General features: G+C 46.9%; 2 protein-coding genes across 5 annotated transcripts; one reads left to right on the plus strand and one right to left on the minus strand.

The window, feature by feature from the left end:
• The first annotated feature begins 3,154 nt into the window (after positions 1–3,154).
• On the plus strand, positions 3,155–13,087 carry LOC1280894 (uncharacterized). 2 transcript variants are annotated; one of them, XM_061654397.1, is made up of 4 exons: positions 3,155–3,609; positions 5,927–6,395; positions 6,494–9,012; positions 10,886–13,087. In XM_061654397.1, exons 1-4 carry the CDS (start codon positions 3,582–3,584, stop codon positions 12,718–12,720), a joined length of 4,851 nt encoding a protein of 1,616 aa, XP_061510381.1. In that variant the 5' UTR covers positions 3,155–3,581; the 3' UTR covers positions 12,721–13,087. The 2 variants fall into 2 exon arrangements, with proteins under 2 accessions (XP_061510381.1, XP_061510382.1); XM_061654398.1 differs by lacking the exon at positions 10,886–13,087 and having other exon boundaries at positions 3,176–3,609; positions 6,494–9,176.
• An 82-nt stretch (positions 13,088–13,169) lies between these two features.
• LOC3291425 (dentin sialophosphoprotein) lies at positions 13,170–22,515 on the minus strand. Of its 3 annotated transcripts, none has more exons than XM_552497.4 (6): positions 22,364–22,515; positions 16,944–17,126; positions 16,499–16,869; positions 14,654–16,433; positions 14,448–14,581; positions 13,170–14,384 (listed from the first exon to the last, which is right to left on the minus strand). In XM_552497.4, the coding sequence occupies exons 2-6, from the start codon at positions 17,014–17,016 to the stop codon at positions 13,329–13,331; spliced, it is 3,414 nt and encodes a 1,137-aa protein (XP_552497.3). In that variant the 5' UTR covers positions 17,017–17,126; positions 22,364–22,515; the 3' UTR covers positions 13,170–13,328. The 3 variants fall into 3 exon arrangements, with proteins under 3 accessions (XP_552497.3, XP_061510383.1, XP_061510384.1); XM_061654399.1 differs by lacking the exon at positions 22,364–22,515 and adding an exon at positions 22,109–22,132; XM_061654400.1 differs by lacking the exon at positions 22,364–22,515 and adding an exon at positions 21,620–21,751.
• Positions 22,516–23,001: the final 486 nt, after the last annotated feature.

The following is a 23,001-nucleotide window of genomic DNA, read 5'->3' on the forward strand; positions in this document are numbered from 1 at the left end:
GGATCTTTTCAAAAAGACTCGAATTTCAGTAACATATAAACATTTTTACACTAATTTCGAATAATCATAAATCAAATTTTGTGTATTTATTGATTTTATTTATTTTTTTACTATATTTACTTAATTCAACGCACAGTTCTGCCGTGGCTTCGTTTCATAAGGTGCACGACGACATAAGCATTTGAATGAGTTGCCAAAGCAATTCAAAGATTTTAATCCACAACCAGGTTTTCAAACCTACCTAACTCTACATGCGTGCCAGTCTGGTGGTACATTCGTCATCTCGTACGACTTAAAACCATGCTTCTCATAGGTTCAAGCCTAAAGTGGGCCTAATATGTACGACTGACCATACTTCTATTATAATAAATAAGTCCCTGAAAGCCACCCAAATAGCCAGCTCGTACTTTATAGCTGATTTAGGGCTGTTTAACGAAAAATCGTTCCGATGTCGTACTTTGTGGCTGATTAAGAGATAGACGGTACTTTGCGGAACTATGGAGCTTTTTAACAGGCACATGGTACTCTTTGGAACTTTGCGGCTGATTAGCACTATGCGTAGGGTTCATGATGGAACTTGAAGGCTTGTTAAGAAAGGGTACTGAACTTGGTGGAACTTTATAGCTTTTTAATGCATGACATCGGTTCAAGGTGGCTCTTGTCAAAGTGTCAAAGACGGACGCCGGCAATAATCTCATTGCTGCTGCACAAGTTAGATTCGTTACTTGAAGAATGAATATAGAGTGAAGCGATTGTGAATTATCAGTAAATTGTGTAAAAATTTGTGTAATTCATCAATACAAAAGATTTAAAAATATACATACGTGTTTAAACCAAACAAATTTTGTTGTTTATTTCATCGATGACGCTTGCTTGAAAATAAAACACAAAGAAAAATAATCCCTGGCATCGTGGCATAAGGAAGCTGCTTTGGCGCTGTTTGAAAGACCCACATAGAACTTTGATGCTGTTTATCTACTGCAAAAGGCGAATTAGAGCAGCGATCTTTAGCGTGCCAAAATGAGCTGCTTAAGCAATTCTGGCTATTTGGGCAAGCTCATCAATGATACATCCAGGCTTTGACATACAACGATTGTTGTGCCAAATGAGAATAAGAAGATGAAGAAGAATAAGAAGAATAAGAAGAAGAAGAAGAAGAATAATAAAAAGAAGAAGAAGAAGAAGAAGAAGAATAAGAAGAAGAAGAAGAAGAAGAAGACATCATTATGTCTTATTCTGTTATGCAGTCACAACTCAGGAATGGGACGCTTTAGGCCCGGGGTATATGACAGCTCGTCCATACGATTTGGCAACATATGTTCCCAAAACATTTTCAAACTCATGTCACGGGAACATTTTCGTTGCAAGAGAAAAAAAACACATCATTTCTAACGAATTATCTTGTAAAGACAAAAATGGCAATTTCTTGAACTCAAAACAATCAATCGTAGTTCGGTAAGTAAGAACTGTACATGATCGGAATTAAAATTACACATGAATCTGTTCAACTCCTTGATTTTATGCTGTCAAAAAAACGAAAAATCAATCCCTTACACAATCTGAACAAAGTAATTTAATTTAAACATACAGTAGAACGTCGATTATCCGGGCACCTCGGGACCGAACGGTTGCCGGTTAATCGATTTGCACGGATAATCGTCCAAAAAATGTCAAATTCATATAAAAATTGTAAAATTCACTAGTTTTATGATTAATTCACATTGAAATAATCGATCAATCGTTAGTAGAATATTATTTTAATCAATAACTATAGGTTTAACAACTGTTAATGAACAAAAATGAATTTCGAAAATACCACTAGACACTACAGAGCTGCACAAAAAATTGATTGCCTACTTGACTATCGCTGCAAATTTTCGCCGTATGTTTGAATAGCTGTCACGTTTATGCGCACGGTTAAGCCGCCCAACGGTTAATCCGCCCCCGGATAATCGACGTTCTACTGTAATTTAAAGACGAATCGAGATACTTGTACAAAACAATAACAAATTATTGAGCCCAAACGTCAAATGAGGTAACTCATCTAGTCCCCAAAGAACAATTTGTTTATCCAAAATGGTGACCGAAATGAGTTCCCGTTCGATGACGTTAGGCAGTGCTGCCAGCGTCAAAACTGGATTTCCTTCAAAATTCTTGCTTTTACAATTTTACAAACAAATTAAAACAATTTGCTTATTTCAACACGAAATTGTCTTTGGTGCATTATTTAGGTTACCCAAATATACTAGATAGTAACGAATCCATGGAGCTCAGAAAATATGAGAAGCATTAAGTAAATAAGTATTCAATAAGTGATATTTGCCTTCTTATTTACATTCAGGCAATAGAATAACTTTACTTTTATGTTCAAACATATTTGATAAAAATATTTTATCTTTTATCTAGTGCTTTTAAACATCTATTACTGTATATACTATATACTGTATGTATCCACTTTCTATCTCATTTCCTTCATATTCTTTGGTAACTTGCTTTACAATAGCGAGTGTGTACCCCATCTGGGATAATCCCAATAGAAAATTCTACCCAGTTTCATACGCATGTGGTTGTTGTGCGAAGTAGCGTGAGTGAGGGTAATTGAATAGATGCTATGCCTCAAGGTCGTTCTATCCTTTTGTGAACACGAACAGGAGCACAATCGTTACCTGTTTTTGCACACAGTATTGGTGTGCTTTGTCTCGGTGACTGCCACTCATAGGGGGATATGAATACAAAACGGAACTCAGAGAGCAAAAGCAAGAATTTTTGTTTTTTTTTCTTATTGTTTGATTTCAAATGGCACTTACAATCCAAAAACTTAAATAAAAACCTTACTTTGCTTAATAAAGGGCAAAAGATCGTAAATACTGTATACCCAGACTTTTGTTGATGTGTCATGGCACTGGCGGTTGAAAATTCCGTTTCTATGGTTATGTAACAGATGATGGTAAACGTTTCATATGAATGCCTTTCAAATGCATATAACGATCAACAACTAGCTAAATATATGTTATCAGTTGTAGAAAGTACAGAAAGTAAATAAAATAAGATACAAATTACAAAATTAGGCAAACCAGAAACAGATGAGTGACGATGACAGGCAGGATGGCATCGCGGCTGACATGTGGCAGCTGTCATGAGTCAACTGTCATCTGTCAAACGTGAGAGCCGCACGCCATCTTGACAGCCGCCTTCTGCGGTCACGCATCTCTGTCGCTCCCGTAAACAAAGCACACAGCAGGGTTGTTTTTTTCTCTTTTCCGCCTTCTGGAATGGTTTGTAATAAAATTCGGCGTAGTATTTGTGACAGCGTCAGAGCAGATCGAAGCGCTCAGTTTTTTCTCGATAAAATGTCTTTCCGTACATGACGCTCCCCGAGCGAGCACCATCTTGGGAAGTGCAGTAAGTGAAAAAAAAACGCGCCTGGCAAAAGTTGCTTGCACCTGTGTGTTAGCTTTGAAAACAGTGGGCAACGCGTTAAACCTGAAGCTAATTGTCGTTGGCGCCACGAGTGTGTACCGGATCCGCGTCCGTGCCAGAGGAAATTGCACGAAAAGTTCGAAATTTTTGACACCGCCAAAATGCCAGCCGAATTTTACGACGAGGACGGTAAGTCAGTGGGACGGACGATGTGCAAGTACAGTGGGTGATAAGATTCTCGTACACGGTGCCACCGGGGAGGTTGTAGCGGGTGCAATTGTGCTGAAATACGGTGGCAACAATGGAAAAGCAATAGATTTGTTCTTATTTTCGGCAAACTTTTTTCGGTCCTTGCTCATAGCAAGCAAAACAAAGCTCCCGCAAAAAATACAGTGTGTGACAAAAAACGGCAACACCGGGGTAGTAGAATATCTTGTACCCAATAACGCAAAGGTTGCTTTGTTAATTTCGTTGAATTTTCCTTTCTTGTGAGTGTTTTGTTGCATTTCGCATCTTTAGAATTCTAAATACAATATAAGCATGCATTGGTCACTTTAATTTTTCATATCAAATTGTAACAGTAATTTTAAATTCTTTTTTTTTTTACTGAAAGGAGATAAAATATTCTTGTTTCTATCGATAAAATAATACGAACTACAGTACGAATTCAATAATTGAAATTTATATAAATTAATTGAACCCTGCCAACTATTGAGTTGGTGCATAGAAATTGGCACGTTTTTGCATTGATGCGTATTTTTTCAGGCCATGAGATTTTGGGGAATTTTTCGAAAACCGGTTTTCTATGCAGGCGCTTTCATACAATTTGAACAGTCAGCTACCTATTGCAATCCCACAGTAAAGCATACCACTTTAAAAGCCAATCAATTATTAATTTCCGCCCGTAGCATTGTTTAAATGAATTTTACTTAAATCACAGAATTTATGTTTTTTATATTACGTGGAGCGGCATTACTCTCATGGGTAAACGCATTCGCTTCTACAAAGCCTGTCATGAAACGATTCTTATCTGGAGCGTCACTCTCTGTATGCGTGAATCTTACAGGATTCCATTCTTGCTATCGAGATGTTGATGTCATCGAGACGACATCAAGTTGAATCTTCTATTTAGTATAAACGTCTTACCGTGGACATGCCGGCCTATACAGGCTTTCGAGACTTATTAAACACCACGCAACCCGAAGGCCAATCCTTCTCTAAGGGGGGGAGGAACGGATGGTCCATGTGAGGTTTGAACCAACGACGGACGTGTTTTTGAGTGGTACGAGTTGACGAATATACCGTGGGACCACGCCTTAGTTAAAGTTGAATATTGTTTAGCAAAAAAAGTTTAATTTTCGATGAAAATATCTCACTTCTAAAAGCAGATTCGTTGTTGCCATAGAAACGTGACGTGTAGATGAGCATTAGTCATGCAATCAGCTTCGTGTTCGATACGGGATTAGTTTTCAGTCAGTCGTTTAGTGCATTAAATCCCTTTCGGTAAAATGAATTAAGTTCATTGTTTTGGCAAATTCAATGCAAAATTATTCTGTCTCCAGTAATGCAAAATGGTTCTCTGATGTACTTTAAATTACTTGAAAACATAATTTAAAACCTTTAAAAATCTATTCGAACTACAACATTAACAAAACAAATAAATTAAATCTAATCTTTGGTATTTTAAGTGCTTTTTTCCTGCTATAAAAAAAAAATCTTTATCGTTTGGCGTCCGTTCCAGTATTGTAAGCGTATTTTAGAACCATCTTTCTACTTTTGGGCTTTGACGCCTACTGCGATAGCCACGGTTTGTCTCTATAGATTTTCTCTACTAAATTTTAAAGACAAAATACAACATTCTAACAGCAATTGAGTAAATATTCTGGACGCAACTGTAATCGAGTTAGAGAATCAAATATCCTATAGCGATAAGGGACAAACTATTACAGAGGATTCCTTTACGTCCGTGTTCTATACGTACGTACGGAACAACTTACGTGGGCTTTGTAAAAATGTCAAATTGCATGACAACAATATGAGTGTGCTGTTTGCTGCGTTCATACGTGTAGAAACCATTAAAGCTTAAAAAGAAGAAGAGTGTCAATGTAAAAAAAAAATCTCCTTCCTTTTTGTGTCCTTGCATCTCGGGTATAAAAAGACTTTTTCGAGTTTCTTTTACCAAGCTAATCGCAAAGTCCATTGTAGCAAAGAATGGGTCTAGATAAGTAACGATCCACGTCCGGTTTTGTAGCAGAAGCCGGACGCGTCTATTATATAACCACAGTGCGTGCCAAAAAAAAGCACAACCAACAGTAAATTATTTTAGTTGATTGTTCATTTTGTTCAGAAGTGGTCTCATGCTATCATATCTTTGATTTAATACAGTGTAGTCTCTATTTAAGTGCATCTGTAGACTGGACGGCCTCCTTTGATCGCAAAATAAAATTCCTGCCAAGATGTCACTGTAATTAAATAAATCTCTTCTCTCCCTACCCATTGTTCACAGGATTCCGGCTATCGTTTGAGAATGATACCAGCCCGGACGAGCGGCAGTACTTTATGCGCGCCTTCCCGAACGTGAGCAAGATCGCGGAGCGCAGAATACACTGCACCACCTGCAATGCGCACATCGGGACGGCCCCGGTGTCGGAGGCGGTCATCCGGATGCATCCGGTGCTGCGCGTCACGCACTGCCGGAACTGCCACGCGTTCTACAACAGCGGCGACTTCGACAAGGGCGAGGACGGCAGCGAGCTGTACTGCCGCTGGTGCGGCCAGGGCGGCGAGGTGTTCTGCTGCTCCAAATGTCCGTACGTGTTCTGCAAGAGCTGCATCGTGCGCAATCTGTCGCGGGCCTGCGTGCAGGACATTGTGCGCAACGAAAACTGGCACTGCTTCGGTTGCGCACCGCGCATCATGTGGCACCTGCGGGCGCAGCACTGGGCGCTGGAAAACTTTATCGAGAAGCAGAAAAAGTAAGTGATATCGGTTCTGGAGGGAAGCTTCGGGGGGTTTCTTTTTTGCAACAACACGACTAAACCTCTCTTTCACATCCCTCTGTCACACCCAACAGGGAAATAAAGAATCAGGATCTATCGCCTAACGTGATTAGCGCGCTGATGAAGAAGGACCGCACCACGTGCTGCCCGGGCAAGGGCCAAAATCGCAAATCGGTCAATGCGACAGCGACAGCGCCAATGATTACATCGCCGGTAAGCGCGACGAAGAAAACGGCCGCCAAGCGCACGTACGGTGAGGTGAGCGGCAAGCGGGAAGGCTCCATGGAGGGCGGCCCTCGACTCGAACCGGTTGTGAGCATTCCTCCCCTAGCACATTCCATCCTCGGCCAGCTGGACGTGGATCCTGGCATTGCCTTACCCGGCAATGCCCAAGGGGACGCTGCTATCGCATCCTCCTCCGGCTCGGTCGGCTCCTCCGTCACAACGTCGTCCTCGAGCGGAAAGGCAGCGGGCTCGAAGAAACCGCGGAAATCCTCCACCCCAAACAGCGACAGTGGACAGGCGGCACGGCCCCCGCAGGCGAAAAAGAAGCGCATGGCGGGCAATAATGAGGTGGTCTGCACGCCGGATATTATGAGCATGCTGTCGGACGATGGGCCCACCGTTGGCCAGCCGCAGACAACGCCCTCCCGTCCGCCGATCGTTACCGTCGGCGGCAAACCGCTCGTGCCGATCGCACCGAAGCCGGCCCCATACGTTGATCCGGCCACTGGCTCTCCGATGCTGATGCCCGGCAACGGTGCGCTCCCGAGCCCGATGTCGAAGGTGAACGTGCCAAAGCAGAAGGCGATACTGCACCACTCGATACCGCGCAATCTGGCGGTGAGCGTACCGGGCAGCCGGATTTCGATGGCCCCGCTAGACCACCCGGAGCAGGTGGGACCGCAAACGGTGCGCGTGTCGTCGACGGCACCGCGCCAGTCGACGGGCGGCAGCGCACCGATGTACCACACGTTCGAGGGCTACCAGATCGATCTGCAGGCGGCCTCCCAGCAGAGCACCTACCGGCTGCCGAACGGGAAGCTTATACTGGTGCGCAAGCAGACGGCCGACGGGAGTGCACAGAACGCTGCCGAGACGGTAATATCGCCGGTACAGCCGCCCAAGGTTGCGCCGGGCATGTCGGGCCCCATTCCGGGCAATCGCTTGCTGAACAACAACGTAACGTCGGTGCCACCCGGTGCTGCCGGTGGGCCGATGGTTGTCCGCAACGGCCAGGAGATGCGTCGCGTGCCGGCAACGCACGTGCAAAGGCAGCAGGCAATGCAGCACCAGCAGCGTGTCCAAATGCAGATGGCGCAGATGGCCCAGCAGAACGACCAGTACCAGCAGCAGTTCCAGCGCATGCAACAGCGTATGGATCAGCGCACCACTGGCCAGCGCGCGATGGCGCAACGAATGCAGCAACAACAGCAGCAACAGCAGCAGCAGCAGCAGCAACAACAGCAGCTGCACCAGCAGCTCCCACAACCGGGCATGTACGTAGGACCGGCAGCGCCCGGTGCCGGCGGCATCGTTTATCCCGCGGCCGGTGGTGCCGCACCGGCCGTCGTACCGGTCCCAGTACAGCAAGCCCCTCCCAGTCCGGCCGGCAACGCCCAGCAGCCGGCAATACTGGCGCTGCTCCGCGGGCTCGTCAACGGACCGCACGAGGAGACGCCGCTCGGCAGTGCGCGCAAAGACTTCGAGGCGAAGATGCTGGCCGGGGCCGAAATCTGCCACCACATCCTCGGCAAGATCTACTCGCTGACCAACTCGAACTCGTTCAAGAACATACGCAACCTGCGCGACCTGAAGGAGCTGTTCATCCATCTGTCCTACCTGATGACGTACGGGATCGGGCGGTTCAAGACGCTGCACGAGCGGTGCGTGGACGACGTGAAGAAGATGGGCTTCACCAAGGAGTCCGACTTCGTGATGATGGGCGAGCGGGTGAACAACCGCAACCCGGAGGACGACAACAGCGAGGACGACGACGACTGCGAGATCATCGAGCAGAACACGACGGTGATCGAGGTCGACTCGGACGATGAGGCGGCATCCACGGCCGGCAAGGAGAAGGCGGCCACCGAGGGCGCCGCCGGTGGATCATCGGCGAAAAAAGCTCCCAAAACGGTAGCGCAACCGGCGGCCCCGAAGGATGGTCCGGCCAACACGCTAACGGTGGGTGAGATTGTGGTTACGTGGAAGGTGACTGGCGTAAGCGATACACCCGGACAGACACAGACACCGGCGCAAAATGACAAGGAAGGACCGCGTGCTGCCAATACTGATAATGTTGCTGTTGCTGGGGAAATTGTTGTTGCACCGAAAAAGACAACACCGGCTGCTGCTGCTGCTACTCCGGCCGGCGAAGGATCTAATGAGAACGCGAGCCACGACACGAGCGACAAGGACAGTAACAATACCGTTGAGGTTACGATCGAAGCGTTGAATTCATCTGGCACCGGGAATCTGTCGTCTTCCACCGAAACGATGGAAATGATGGAAACGGAGGCAAACAATTCGGTGACCGATTCGGAAGGTCCGGTCGTTAGCGCGCTGCCCAACAAACTCACAGCAACACAAACGCGTAAGTGACATTCATTAGCTTGCCTTTCATCTCCGCGCCGCTTGCACTAATTTTGCATCTAACAACACCAGCTCATGTGATTTTGTTGCACTTTTCACTTCATTTCGTCGTTGTATTGGTGTCGTGAAAATGGCTAATAAATTGTCTCATTTTTGCATCACAAAGTATAGTTTGTACTCGGTAGCATACTAATCGAGAGGGAATATCCATATATTACGTAACTTAGAATAAGGCGTTTTCTAACCCCTTTCTGACAGAGTGAAGGCTTAACCGATAATGTCTCTTTTGATTGAATTTAACAATATTTTAAAAAAGAGTTTTCGTCGATTTTAGTGACATATTAACGAAATGTCGAATTGTTTGAAATTATAATTCCATCAAATGTTGAGTTGCTCCAGAGCAAGTGAGTTGTTAAAGAGTTCACAAATTTGGTGATCATGTTGCACTGTCACTTTCATACCATTTTGTTTACACAAATGCTAGTGTCATACGATGGATAGAAAAAACCCTGTTTTTTATAATTTATAAACTCCAAATGCCAAAAATCCGGACTCGAATTCGACTCCTTTAAATTTGGGATTGACTCCGGAAGGTAGGTCCGCGCACGATAACTCCGGAGTCGTTTGGAACCGTTTAGAATTCTCCGCAGTCGTTCGGAGTCGTTCGGAGTTGTTGGGAGTCGGAGTCATTCGGAGTCGTTCGGAGTCATTTGCAGTCGTCTAGAGTCGATCGGAGTCGGAATCGGAATCGGTCGGAGTTAACAGGAGCCGGCCGGTGCAATGTGCTTGTGATCAGGCATTTCACTTCGTATACAGGCCTTTGTTTCTCTGTTCCAACCGATTCCGAACGACTCCAATGACTCTAGACTTTAGGCGATTCTGAATGACTCCGACTTCGGTCGACTCCGGACGACTCCGGACGACTTCAATGACTCCGGATGACTCCAACGACTCCAATCGACTCAGAACGACTCCAACGACTCCGATTGACTCCGGACGGCTCCGACTCCGGGTGACTTTGGACGACTTCGGGCGACTCTGACTCCGGGCGGAACTAGTTGCAGTATTGCTTAACAGTGGTTTGGATTTTGTCGGAGTCTAAATCGGACTAACAAAAGCCGAAGTCGGATCGGAGTCGTGGGTGGGCTCCAAAGAGCGCATCACTACACTGAATTTACTACTGCATTGATTCAAATTACGAACATTTAATTCATAGATTATTGCGCAACTTCAATTTGTTACAATCAATATAAATCGAGTTGATCACCTTTCTTTTGAATTTGGTTTCATCGAGCAACTAAAACAACTAATAGCAAATTTAAAGAATATGATCCGAAACGTCAAAAAAAGGTTGAAATTGTTACGGTATCTTGAATCAAATGGAGGAATTGAGGAATGGAGACGGTTTCAAGAAAATCTAACAAGAATGTCACTGCCGGTGATCGTTTAGAACATTTATTTATTTAAACTGTAATCAGGACCCACACAATTTACATTCCTTGATGAATTGACATTAGTATTGCATTGATGATGTAAAATTAAAAAACGGTGTTACTCTGGGTATGATGGAAAATAGCTATTAAAATGTGAAGAATGTCCGGGATTAATGTGTAATATCAATTATGCCCGAAGTATTAAAATGTTTGTGAAATAGTTGTTCTCAGATTTAGGAATGAAAAAAACAATAAAACCCCTCAGCATGGTTGCAATGAAGCTACTAGCATCAGCGTTACGTAGTTAATGGATGTCCCTTTATAAATGAAGGATGCATAAATCCTGTTTGCAATCCATATCCATCTCATCTAAAGATCACTTTATCATCATTCCTCTAATCTAATCCAATACGTTTGTGTGCATTTGTGCTTCTCTTGCAGCGGAAGTTGCATCACCTGGAAATGAAGACATCGATTTAGGCGCAGCGGACAAAGATGAGGTGGAAATGATCGAAATCTCCGACAAGGAAGTGTCGGAACTGCTAGACATCCATGCCAGTAGCAACGCAGCGACCGAGAAAGACGCCCAGTCGGAGCAAAAGGACGAATCCATCGAGATAACAGATTCCGATGACGCAGGCCAAAACGGCAGTTCCACTGAAAAGTCTGAGGCAGGCAAGGAAGCGGCAGAAAACGCAACAACCGTATCTGCTGATGATACAGTTGAAACACTGTCGGATGATAAATCTGCTGACGCTGAGCTGGACGCATCCGACCAAAAAGCCGATGATGCAACGACGTGTACAGATAAGGCATCGCTGCCGGATGATATGGAACAGTCGTCCAAGGAAAGCAGCAGTGAAGTTTTGGACCTGATGGATGCAGCCGATGATAGTTACCACAGCGACAGCTCCGACATACAGTTCGGTGCAGAGTGCGACGCTCCAGATTCGGCTGCAACACATAAAGATGGCAATGCTGGGGAGTCTTCATCCGTAAAGAATTCCGAACCGAAGACGGGCGAAAGCGACAAAAATAAGCCCAGTTTGCCATCGGAGACAAAGAAGGGTGAAACTGTAGGAAGCACAAATGAAGCAGAGATTTCGAAGCAACAGGAAAAACAAGCAGTTGAGCCAAGCGCTGTAATCGATCTGGACGCTAGCAGTACCGAAAGTGATGGTAACAAAAGCGCCACGGAGGAAGACGCAGATGCATCTAAGAAGAGTGACGATGCGTCTACGAAGGAAGATGATACAGCTACCAAAAACGAATCGGTGACCACGAAACAACAGGAAAAATCGGAAGCTACTGCTGAGCCTAGCGCTATCATCGATCTGGATGCGAGCAGTACCGAGAGTTCCGACAACAAGAGTGCCACCGAGGAAGACGTGGATGCATCGAACAAGGATAGCGAGCCCACTGTTCAAGAAGAGATTTCAGAGATTTGCACAAATGAGTCAATCGACGAATCGTTGATGACAGACCCTGCCGAACCCGAAACAGCAGGAGTAGAAGTAAGTGATAACAAGGAAGAAAGCACAGACAACCCTAAGGTTCAGGAAGTTGCCGAAGAGATTGAGGAAGTTGTTGGGGAAAACGTAGACACAACGTCTGACGGGTCTAGTGAGCTCCAAAGTCAAGAGAAGGAGACACCGGACGATTCAGCTGAAGTCGTAGGGTGTGAACCTGCCGAGAAAATAGTCTCCGGTGAGGATGATGTCGTATCAGCGAAAACCTCTTCCGAACCTGTAAATAGTAATTCTGAACCAATGGACACGGAAGACGGGCAGCTTTCATGCAACGATGCCGAAGTGATGGACGTTACTGAGGAACAAGAACGGCCGTCTAGTTCGCATGGACAAGAATCGACTGAGATGGATGCGTCGGAGGGAATGGAGCAGGAAGCTAAAGATCTCCCAAACACTGAGCAGCTGCAACTTGCGGAGGAGGAGGTGGTAGATTCCTCTTTAATATCAGCTGACAGCAGCAGCATAACAAACGACAACAAACCAACAGCTACGGATAGTGGCAGCGAAAAGGAAGGACAATTACCACCACCATCACAGTCCACTGCTGAGCTCTCGTCTGAGTCGTCAACCGCTACACCGGTAGTGAACAGTATTGTGTCGAAGAAGGTTGAAGCCGCCGCGGATAATTCTTCCAACGAAAGGGAAGAAAGCGAAGCGGATGAACTGTTCACCACGCCTCCCGAATTGGCCGAACAGGCCCCATCCTCGATGGAAGTTGATTCCAGTAATTTGAACTCAGAGCCATAAATATTAAGGTTTGCTGTAATGTAACAATGTACCATTATCTCTCTCTCTCTCCCTTTCCATTTCTCTGAACTTTGAGTAGCAAGATTTAAGAATCTGTGACGCCTTCGTGCTCCGATAAATTCGTTTAGAGCTAAACTTGTACAATAATAATCCCTAAGTATATCGCATTTGACAACATTGTCTTGAATTTTAACGCTAGGTAGCATCTAGTACCTACTAACCCCCCTCTGCGATCGATGTGTACGTCTCTAAGCTGAGCTTAGTTATGTAAGATGTGTAGGATTACCGATTCTGAAGTAAACCGCGCAGAAGAGCTGAACTGCATGTAATAACTGGGAAAAAAATAAAGCTGAAACTCGAACTCGTTTATGAAGCGTTCGCTGAGTGGTTGGAAGAAAGAAAGAACTCGCAAGAGTGACGGTGATGACCACAGCGCAGCAAAGAAGGTGTGAAAGAAACGGCTGAGGCGCTAAAACCTCGTTAAACTATTTATTAACGGTAACAATTTTGGCAACTAAAGCAAAACACTTAACAAATTTTCTTCCTGGCTGTTCCTCCCTCTGGCCTAATATGTAATCGTCGCCCACATACGCCCCTCGCTGAGCTGTTTAAACGTTCGTTTCTCCCTTTGCCTTCGTGGCGGCCCCATTCGACTCGCCCGGCTTCAGTGCCGGTATGTACTGGCCGAGATAGTTCAGCACAATCTCCCGGTAGCGGTACAGCACCACGCTGATGATGGTCAGCCCGAACAGGACGCCCGCAATGATCTCGTAATCGTTCTCCAGCCGATGGTAGTGCTGCTCGATGCCGATCAGGGCGCCGAAGAAGCGCCCGAACCCAAAGTGTGCCACCACCGGCAGGGCTTGCGCAAGGGCCGACACCTTGCGCGGCAGCAGTTCGCGGAAGTGCAGCACGAGCGTGACCCAGGTCAGTCCGAGCGTCGTCGGCAGCAGCCAGTCCTCGACCACATCCCACAGCGCGTAGTCCAGGATGGCGAGCAGGATGAAGCGCAGCACGAGCGATAGGAACGCGCCGACCAGTATCTTGCACGTGCCGAACACCTCGATGATGCGCCGGGAGTAGATCAGCACCGGGATGGCCAGCAGATCGCCGGCCAGGAGCAGCGTGCGTACGAGCGTCTGGAACACGGTCGACTGTTGCTTCGAGTCGTCCCCGTCCTCGCCGTCGGTGGGCAGGTTGGTCATGTGCGACTCGTCGATCGAGTCGATCACGCTCCACATCGAGCCGAGACCGATCGCAACCAAAAACGGAAGCCAGCAGCGCTGGAAGTACTTGCGGCACGCCGGCACGGACAGGAACTTCTGCGGCACGGTGCGCAGCTGCCACCACTCTTCCGGCGGCGACAGGTCCATCTTGAGTGGGCTGAGCAGGATGACGGCGGCAGTGGTGTACAGCAGCACGAACAGCATGTACGGCTGCTCGTAGTCATCGTTGAAGAAGATGATCCAACCGACGGCACCCCAGACGAGCTGCCGGCCAAAGTCGGCGACGCCCGAGGTGGTGCGATCGCGCGTCACGATCACGATGATCGTGTTGAGCAGTGTGAGGGCGCTGAGCAGGAAGAAGTCGAGCAGCGAACGGATCGACAGGTAGTAGTAGAAGGTGGAGTCACCCTCATCATCATCACCGTCGTTGTCTTCGTCCTGAAGAATAGAGACTCATGAGAAACTGATTCAAAACTTCAGAGAGTCTTCACAGATACTTACACCATCGCAAGTCGTACCGTACAGAAGACTCTCGCTCTCCTCGTACGGATCGGCAATGTCACACTGAACCACAGGCTTGCATCCTGCCGGCTGTGCCTTAACCCAGGCCTTATCCAACGGACATCTGAAACCATCTGAAATAGAGGAAAAACAGATCACCAGTTGAAAGATCCTCATCCTCTCAGAACAAATCCAATGATACCTACCCAACGGATAACTGCACTCATCTCCCTCGTCCTTCTCGTTGTGCGCATCAAACGTGGCCTTCACCTGGATGATGCCCTCGCTGTACGTGTGGCAGATCTCGTCCTCCTCATCCGCATCCGCACACACGATCGCCGTCGGCACGATCACCGTCTCCTGGCTGTCCGGCACTCCGTCATTATCATCATCATCATCCTCCGCATCCGGGATACCATCGTTATCGTCATCGCTGTCCTGCTCGTCCGGAATCCCGTCATTATCATCATCCGGATCCTCATCGTTCGGGATACCATCCCCGTCCAGATCGTTCTTGTTGCGCTGGTTCTGATCGTGCACATCCAGAATGCCATCATTGTCATCATCCACATCTTCCGAGTCCGGGATGCCATCGTTATCATCATCGTCATCCTCCGTATCCGGAATACCGTCATTATCATCGTCCGTATCCTCATCATCCGGGATACCGTCACCGTCCAGATCGTGCGTCACCGGGCGACCCTCCAGCTCATCCGGGATGCCATCATTATCATCGTCCGGATCTTCCGCATCCGGAATGCCATCATTGTCATCGTCCGCATCTTCCGCATCCGGAATGCCATCATTGTCATCATCATCATCCTCCGCATCGGGCACACCGTCCCCGTCCAGATCGTTCGCGTTGGATCGATCCTGCGCATCCGGTACCCCATCATTATCATCGTCCACATCCTTATCGTCCGGAATACCATCATTATCGTCATCCTTATCCTCCGCATCCGGGATTCCATCGTTATCATCATCCGTATCCAAATCATTCGGAATGCCATCCCCATCCAGATCGTTAAACTTGGCCCTTCCCTCGAGCGCATCCGGAATACCATCATTATCATCATCCACGTCCTGCTCGTCCGCTATGCCATCATTATCATCATCCGGGTCTTCCGCATCCGGAATGCCGTCATTGTCATCGTCATCGTCCTGCTCGTTCGGTATGCCGTCACCGTCCAGATCATTCGAACGCGGCGTACTCTCGAGCGCATCCGGAATGCCGTCATTATCATCGTCCACATCCTCCGCATCGGGTATGCCATCGTTGTCATCGTCATCATCCTCCGCATCCGGAATACCGTCATTGTCATCGTCATCGTCCTGATCGTCCGGTATACCGTCACCGTCCAGATCGTTGGTTTTGGCCACACCCTCGAGCGCATCCGGCACACCATCGTTGTCATCGTCCAGATCCTTATCATCCGGGATGCCATCATTGTCATCGTCCGTATCTTCCGCATCCGGAATGCCATCATTATCATCGTCATCGTCCTGATCGTTCGGTATACCATCCCCGTCCAGATCGTTCGACTTGGCCTTACCCTCGAGCGTGTCCGGAATGCCATCATTATCATCGTCCACGTCCTGATCGTCCGGGATGCCATCGTTATCATCATCATCATCCTTATCGTCCGGAATGCCGTCATTATCGTCATCCGGATCCAGCTCATTCGGGATACCGTCTCCGTCCAGATCGTTGCTCGAGTCTGGATCACGCGAATCCGGAATACCATCATTATCGTCGTCCGTATCCAGATTGTCCGGAATACCATCCCCGTCCGAATCGCGCTCGATCGTACCCTGACCGCTGCCCAGATCTAGCACCGCACCTTCGTCATCGTCCTGCGAATCTTCCTGTTCCTTCAGCCATGCCGCCATCTGGGCCGATTTTGCATGGCGCGCATAGCACGTGCTTTCGAACTGATTATCCTTCTGGCAGGTGTACGTACAGTTCTCCAAGTTCAGCAAACCGGTCTGCAAGAAGACGATGTAGCTTTAACAATGATTCTCTTGATCATCCGATCTTCAATATAACCTACCTTTTCCGCAGCCCAATCGTGGCAGATGCCATTGTCCGAACACTTTTCCTGCACGATGAACGCACCCTTGCGATTGCACAGGAAGCTGGCCTGCGGGGCACAGATGTCGGGCGGTGGCGTCCTGCTCACGGCGAACATTAGCAGCACGTACAGCACCATCGACGCAATCAGCGTAATGGCGGTCAGGATGCGCAACCGCTTGCCGTACGCGAACGCATTGCCGATCGCCCACTTGTCGACGAGCAGGGCGAACACGAACGGGCCGAGCAGTGCCGCCAGCGGAATAATGATCGAGATCGAGTAGATCTCATTGTAAGCGAAGCCCTTCTGTGCCATGTTCGACTGGAGGAAGGGATAGATACATCCCAAGCCTAAATGGAGGATACCAAAACAGTGCGTCATATGGAGATAGTTTTCGGGAAGTAGTCAAACCAGCAGCACTTACCTCCGTAGAATAGGAAGAGGACACATTTTAGCGAGAGGCTGTGCTTGCTCTCGAACAGTGACTTTTCCTCCATTTCTTCCTGTGGCAAGTTTTGATCGGGCTGTTGCCGACCCTCAGCAGTGTAGCAACGCCAAAATCTAAAACACTTTATCTATGCTTGACCGTCTGGTGAAGCCTCCTGACCTAGATTTGCGAGTTGGATGGTTTCGGTAACGATCAACAGCAAAAGAAGAGGTAACAAATGTCGTGAAATTAAACAAGCGTCAAGCGATGTGGGAGATGCCGTACGGAAGATCGCCGTATCGCTTTGATGTGACAACTTGGGAACGTTCGAGGTCCAATTCGGTCCTCTCACTGTACTATGTGGTTTGTAATCTGACTTCTGAACGATCAAGGCTAGGTTCAGGAGGATTATACTTCTCCACTGTTTCGCCTACTGTTGCCTTTTTGTGTAAATTTAGCAAGATTTATTTCGGTAGCAATTGATTTAGCGTCTCTTCGTTTGCTCTGGCGGACGCTTCATTGCGTATAAGATGCGCAGTTTAGGTTTGCGTGAATTGGAGCACACTTGATCTAGTTGGCGTTCAGTTCTATTAATTTGTTTGAGCTCAGAATAAAATGTCATCTTGGGATGATTGGACATGAAGAGACATCCTACAGACATTGAAGATTCAAACAAAACAAAAAACAACCTAATCACAGCTGTACAGACTCAAATCTTTGCAAAAAATTAAACCCACTCCACACTTCAACAGTGTCCAAGAAATGTGTGCTCTACTACTACCACGGTGGCAATTAATCTGGTGAAATGAGCCAATTCATTTTTCTGCATGGAGCAAACGTTCCACTTCACCTCTTTCAATGACCACTAGCTGGGTCTTGAACTGGCAGTCTTGAATCGCCTTGAAATCAGCTGTGTCAGTACACCTTCACCCATTTCTCCTGGGCCAATCTTCGAGTGTCGTAAATTTCCATCATCCGCCAAACGTGTTCTTCTCAATGTCCGTCCACTGCGACCGTCAACGGTACTCTCCAGACTAAGACCTGCAATTGCAATTTGCCTTGTCAAAAATGCAAAACACACGCGCTCGCAGTCCGGTGGGTGTAACCAAAGTCAACCCCCTTTTTCTCTGTGTACCTGGTGTTCTTTTCCCTGGCAGCGGGATAAGCAAATAAATTTCATAATCAGCACTGGCATGAGCGGCAGAGGGTGTCATATAGACACAGAACCCGAAGAAGACGAAGAAGAAGAATAAGAAGAAAAAACGGAATACCAACCATTGAGCGTTGAGAGCGCCCGTGCGCACTCTGTGTGTGTGTACGGGCACAGGTCGTCGCTTCTAAATTTATCAATTTTCTACAATTTAGCAATCATCATCCTAAGCGAACCCAAGCCAACACTGAGTATAACGAGCCGCCCGCGTCTGTCGGATGTACCCCGTACCGTGTACCTCACTACAAGCCCCGACATCCGAGACGCGGTTCCGAGAAGGAAAGCCATCAAAGAGTCGGTGTGAAAGCGCATCTGCTGACATAAAATATTTACTTATCCTTCGTTTCGTCTTTTTCTTTTTTCTTTTTGCATCGCAGACAATTCGTTGGCTTTTTGCATTTGCGTTCATGACGCGAAGACTACAAACATTATTAGTCCAGTGAGCTAATTTTCTTCTGGATGTAGTGCGGATTTTATTAGGATTCTGTTTCGATTCTTGCCACGCACCAACCAATCGCACAAAAGCAAGCGATGCACCACAACACAGCACCAAAAATTACACAGTTTGGCATCTCGGTCAACTGTGTGCTGCATGGTTTTGTGTAGCTTAGTTGTGTCGTCGTCGATCGCAGTAGCCTGTATGATGATGTCGTGTGACAGTGTGATTAACGTCAAAACAAGCCGGCAAGCAAGTGAGAAGTGATCTTTTTTTTTTGTCTCTGCTTCTGCTGTGGTGGGTGTCGTTGTGATAGAAATAAACGTTGGAAGGCAAAAAAAAGGAAGTGTGTCAAAGGAAGGTAAAAGAACAATATGCACAAGCAATAATATTAATTGCTTTAAGTCACCAGGCCGTGTGGGTTAACAACATGCGCGCCAGGAGTGCAGAGGTGAGCTTTATACATAGGACTATTCTGCGATTGGGGTACACCAATCAAGTCCCAGATTGGCCGATAGCTTAGATCACGATTACGGTAGGACGAGCAAATGAGTTCGTTTGTGCCACCAAATAAAACGGAAAAAGAAAGCGCCAGGCTTTGCAACAGTTTGAACTTATCGAAATGGAAGATATGCAATAGTAGATACTCTGAAGAAACGGCTGAACCAACCTATGTGTCTCGAATCAATTAAATACGGCAAACATACGATACCGTAGGCAAGAAGGTGCTCGATAGTGGCAGGATTGGATAAAATGTGGACATTCTAGAAATCAGTGATGCCTTACAAGGATGGGAAGTATCTCGCTAATAAGAGAGGCAGCTAAAGATCTCAACTACTAATGTCACTAACGAACATGGTTTGTTCTATACGTCGGTCAGAAGCATTCATGTTGGAGAAGTCAATTTATCGCCTCAATTTATTGGTGAAGTAAATTTACTGACATAGAGAATGCTGTCGACCAGTTGATGATTCCATAACCTACTTTTATCAATGATGCCTTAGATCTAAATATGACGAAGGCTCTAACTATGCAACTCTTGCACAGCTTAAACTTTCTTATGTACAACTTCACCAGTGGCACATTCTCACCAAATATGTGAAAAAGTAGTCATCTTTTCATCTTTTTCTTCAATCTTCGGAGCGAAGATTTGAACCCAAGGATTGTGAAGCTGGAAGCAAAAGAGCGGTCAAACTGTTTCGCGTTAAACCATCAGACAGGAACTTCTTCTTCTTCTTTGGCACAACAACCGTTGTCGGTCAAGGTCTGTCTGCATTACTAATGGGCTCGGCTTTCCGTGACCTATTTATTACCACAGCAAGAAAACATTCCCTTAAGCCCTTAGCTTGCGCTAACGACGCAAAATGCAAGATCCTATAGAAAATTTAACAAAAAGGTCTTCATTTTCAATCGTCGCACTATAGAGCGTATCTTTTTGACTCTATAGTGAGAGGATGTTGGTTAGTGAGTTGTTGTTAGATGCGGACTACTTGGATAATTTTGGTATCTTTGGCCCTGTAAGTATTCTTGCACACTCAGCCACGACGTAGTGATTCATCCATGTATGCGTTGGACGAAAAACGACAACTATGGTTTTGTCATGTGTGAAGGAAAGCAGTGATTATCAAACTGCTAAAGAACATATAAACTGTGAATTAGTGTATTAGTGACTTAATGTGGCAGTGGCAGGGATTGACTGTCCGGCTAAGTACTAAATAAGTCTGGAAAGCCTGTATAGGCTGGCATTTCCACATTTATAGTCACGTCAAATAGAAGTAGAATAATGTTTATTGACACGATATTGTGAAGATTGTGCATTGAGATTGAAGGAAGTCCCAATATAAGAATGGAAAATGGAAGCGGGTCAAGAATTGTACATGTCCTAAGCCATGGTCCTAAGCCCCGAATGGACTGCATACGGAAATTGGGAATGTGAGCGAAAGAGATGTAAAAGTGAATCATATTTGGGCATGGTGAGAAATAGGATCAGGAAACGAATAGTTTGGAACAGATCAACTGCTCAGCATCTGGGCAATCTGAACTAATAGATCCAAACTAAGGTGACTATATCGAGAGACGTAAACCATAAAGACCTGAATAACAGGCCTTGAAGCTTTGCCCTGAGGAGTTATTACGCTTCTAACGTTTCGAGCCTGTTCCAAATCACAGTACTCGTTGGACCTCATATAGAGCAGAAGAGAGAGGGTACATCCCTACATCGTATTTCCCTACAATTCCCCCATTCAAAATGATGTTGGATAACCCAATTCCTAGACGTCATCTAAAGGACACAAGAAGATTATTAGAATCACACCACGGATTGCACTGATACACTGGTTGCAGTAGAGAAGCACTTGGGGATCAGGTTTTGCGGAAGCTATCCGAAACCATTCCCGACACTGGTTGAAATTTACTATGACAGAATCGATCCTATAAATATCCCAACACCAATTTAGATGCTGGAAGCTCATGTCACCGCAATGTTCAAAACTGTCACCAAAACTGAAAGCAACCACCACCGCAAAATCGACCACCGTTTTTGGCGGATGCCCTCCGCGCACTCCAAACACGTGTTGCCGCCCGTTCCGTTTGAATTTACGGTTTGAATCCATTGCTCCAACGTCTCGTACACTCGTACCTGCCGGTTTCGCCCGGTTTTAATTGCTTTCGTATCGGTTCGCCTCTGTGTGTGTGTGAGAACGTTTGTGTGCGCGCGAACCACTGTCACCACGAGTTTGCCGTTGTCGTCCACTTGCTCACAAGCAGCCGGTCTGCTGAAGCGGAGGTTGAGATTTCGATTTTTAATTTTATCACACCGGCAACGGCCACCGATTTAGCCCGGCACTCTGGTATGTGTCACGAAGCATTCGATCGCACCCGCATTGGGGCACACAGAATCGCGTGTGTGGTTGGGAGCGCGTCGTAGCGCATCGGAAGCGGTTCCGCGCGAACCCCGACCCGGTTTGCTGTACCGAAAACAACCGCCCCCCCCCCCCCCCGCCGTTGCAGTTCGGTTTACGTAAATACCTCGTCGGGTAATTTTTCACCACTCTTGTGTGTCACACTTGGGAGACAGGGAAATACACACACACACACGCGCGCGCAATGGATCGACTGAAAAAAAGGGAAATCACGAGCTCGCAGGGAGACAGCATCCTACTTAAACGGCTGGAACGAACTGGCAACAACTGCACTTTATGCAATTGATGCAGTTGGCGCTGTAACGATCGCTCCAAGGGCAGTTTGTGTGCTGTTCGCTGGCTTAGCGGCTCACGCTCACGCACCAACAGACCGGATTGCACATACAAGCAAGCGCACAATTCATTTCACCAGGCCTTTCTCCATTTCACCAGCCCTTTCCGACCCGCTGACGTTGACAGGTGTCACCATTGTAACACATTTATATTTCATTCACGCGAATTTCCGCTCCGCAACTGAAGCGGACCGCGCAAACTGAAACGGAGAGACACCGAGAGAGAGAGAGAGAGAGCCGGTGGGCAAGTAAAAATAACCCACCCAGCAAGCTCGTTCCGCTGTTCTGTCTGGCACGAAATTTTTTCACAGCATCACAGCAACACACACACAGTTTGAAAGGAAAGCAGGTTCATCACAGCATACTTTTCTTTCCGTTTTCTATTTTCACAGCATTTTCCACTGACAGTTGTGTGAAGTTGGAATTTTCTGCACCGAACAGCAGAGACACAAATTCCTCTCCAAACAAATTCCACAAATTGGTGACAAAAAATTTGCACACAAAAATAGTATACACACCCACACACACGCAATCGTACAAAGACAGGCGCTCTGTCACAGAAACGGCACTACTTCGAAGCGCGCTACGCCAAACCGCCTTAGACCGCGGACAAGGTTCCGAGCGGACTGACACGGCGCAGATTAGCAACAGGCGCTCGGCAAGCGAACTATTCTCGGACGGCGGGACGTACAGGCCGAAACAACGGCGCTTTGAGCAGCGCACGAACACCCACCGAAGGCCGGACCGGTAAGCGGCAGGAGCATGCGCTCGCAGTCGGAGAGAATGAGTGTCCTTGTTTGGATGCGGTGGTTGAGTGCACTACATGGAGACGCCTGGTCGCTCAGCGACAGCAACATCAACAGCACCAAAGCAAGGTTGTTTTTGTTTGGGTTTTACTAGTCGGGGTGCGTTGGCGCTTCTTCGAGTGTTGAAAACATGTGAAATTGTTTTGTGAAGTGATATGATTTATGCAGAACAAAACATTCTTCTTTCCAAGGTGAGTTTATCAATTAATTATAGTTGATTTTTTCTGATGATCACATATTGGACTCAACTTTGCGTATGGACATAATGGGTTTCAAACCCACCCAAAACCAGTTATCTAACGCGGCCGTGTAAAAAAACTGTTGCGCTCTAATTTCGCCCTGACCGCCGT

The sequence above is a fragment of the Anopheles gambiae genome, chromosome 3 (genome assembly GCF_943734735.2).
Source record: "Anopheles gambiae chromosome 3, idAnoGambNW_F1_1, whole genome shotgun sequence".
NCBI classification, from domain to species: Eukaryota; Metazoa; Arthropoda; class Insecta; order Diptera; family Culicidae; genus Anopheles; species Anopheles gambiae.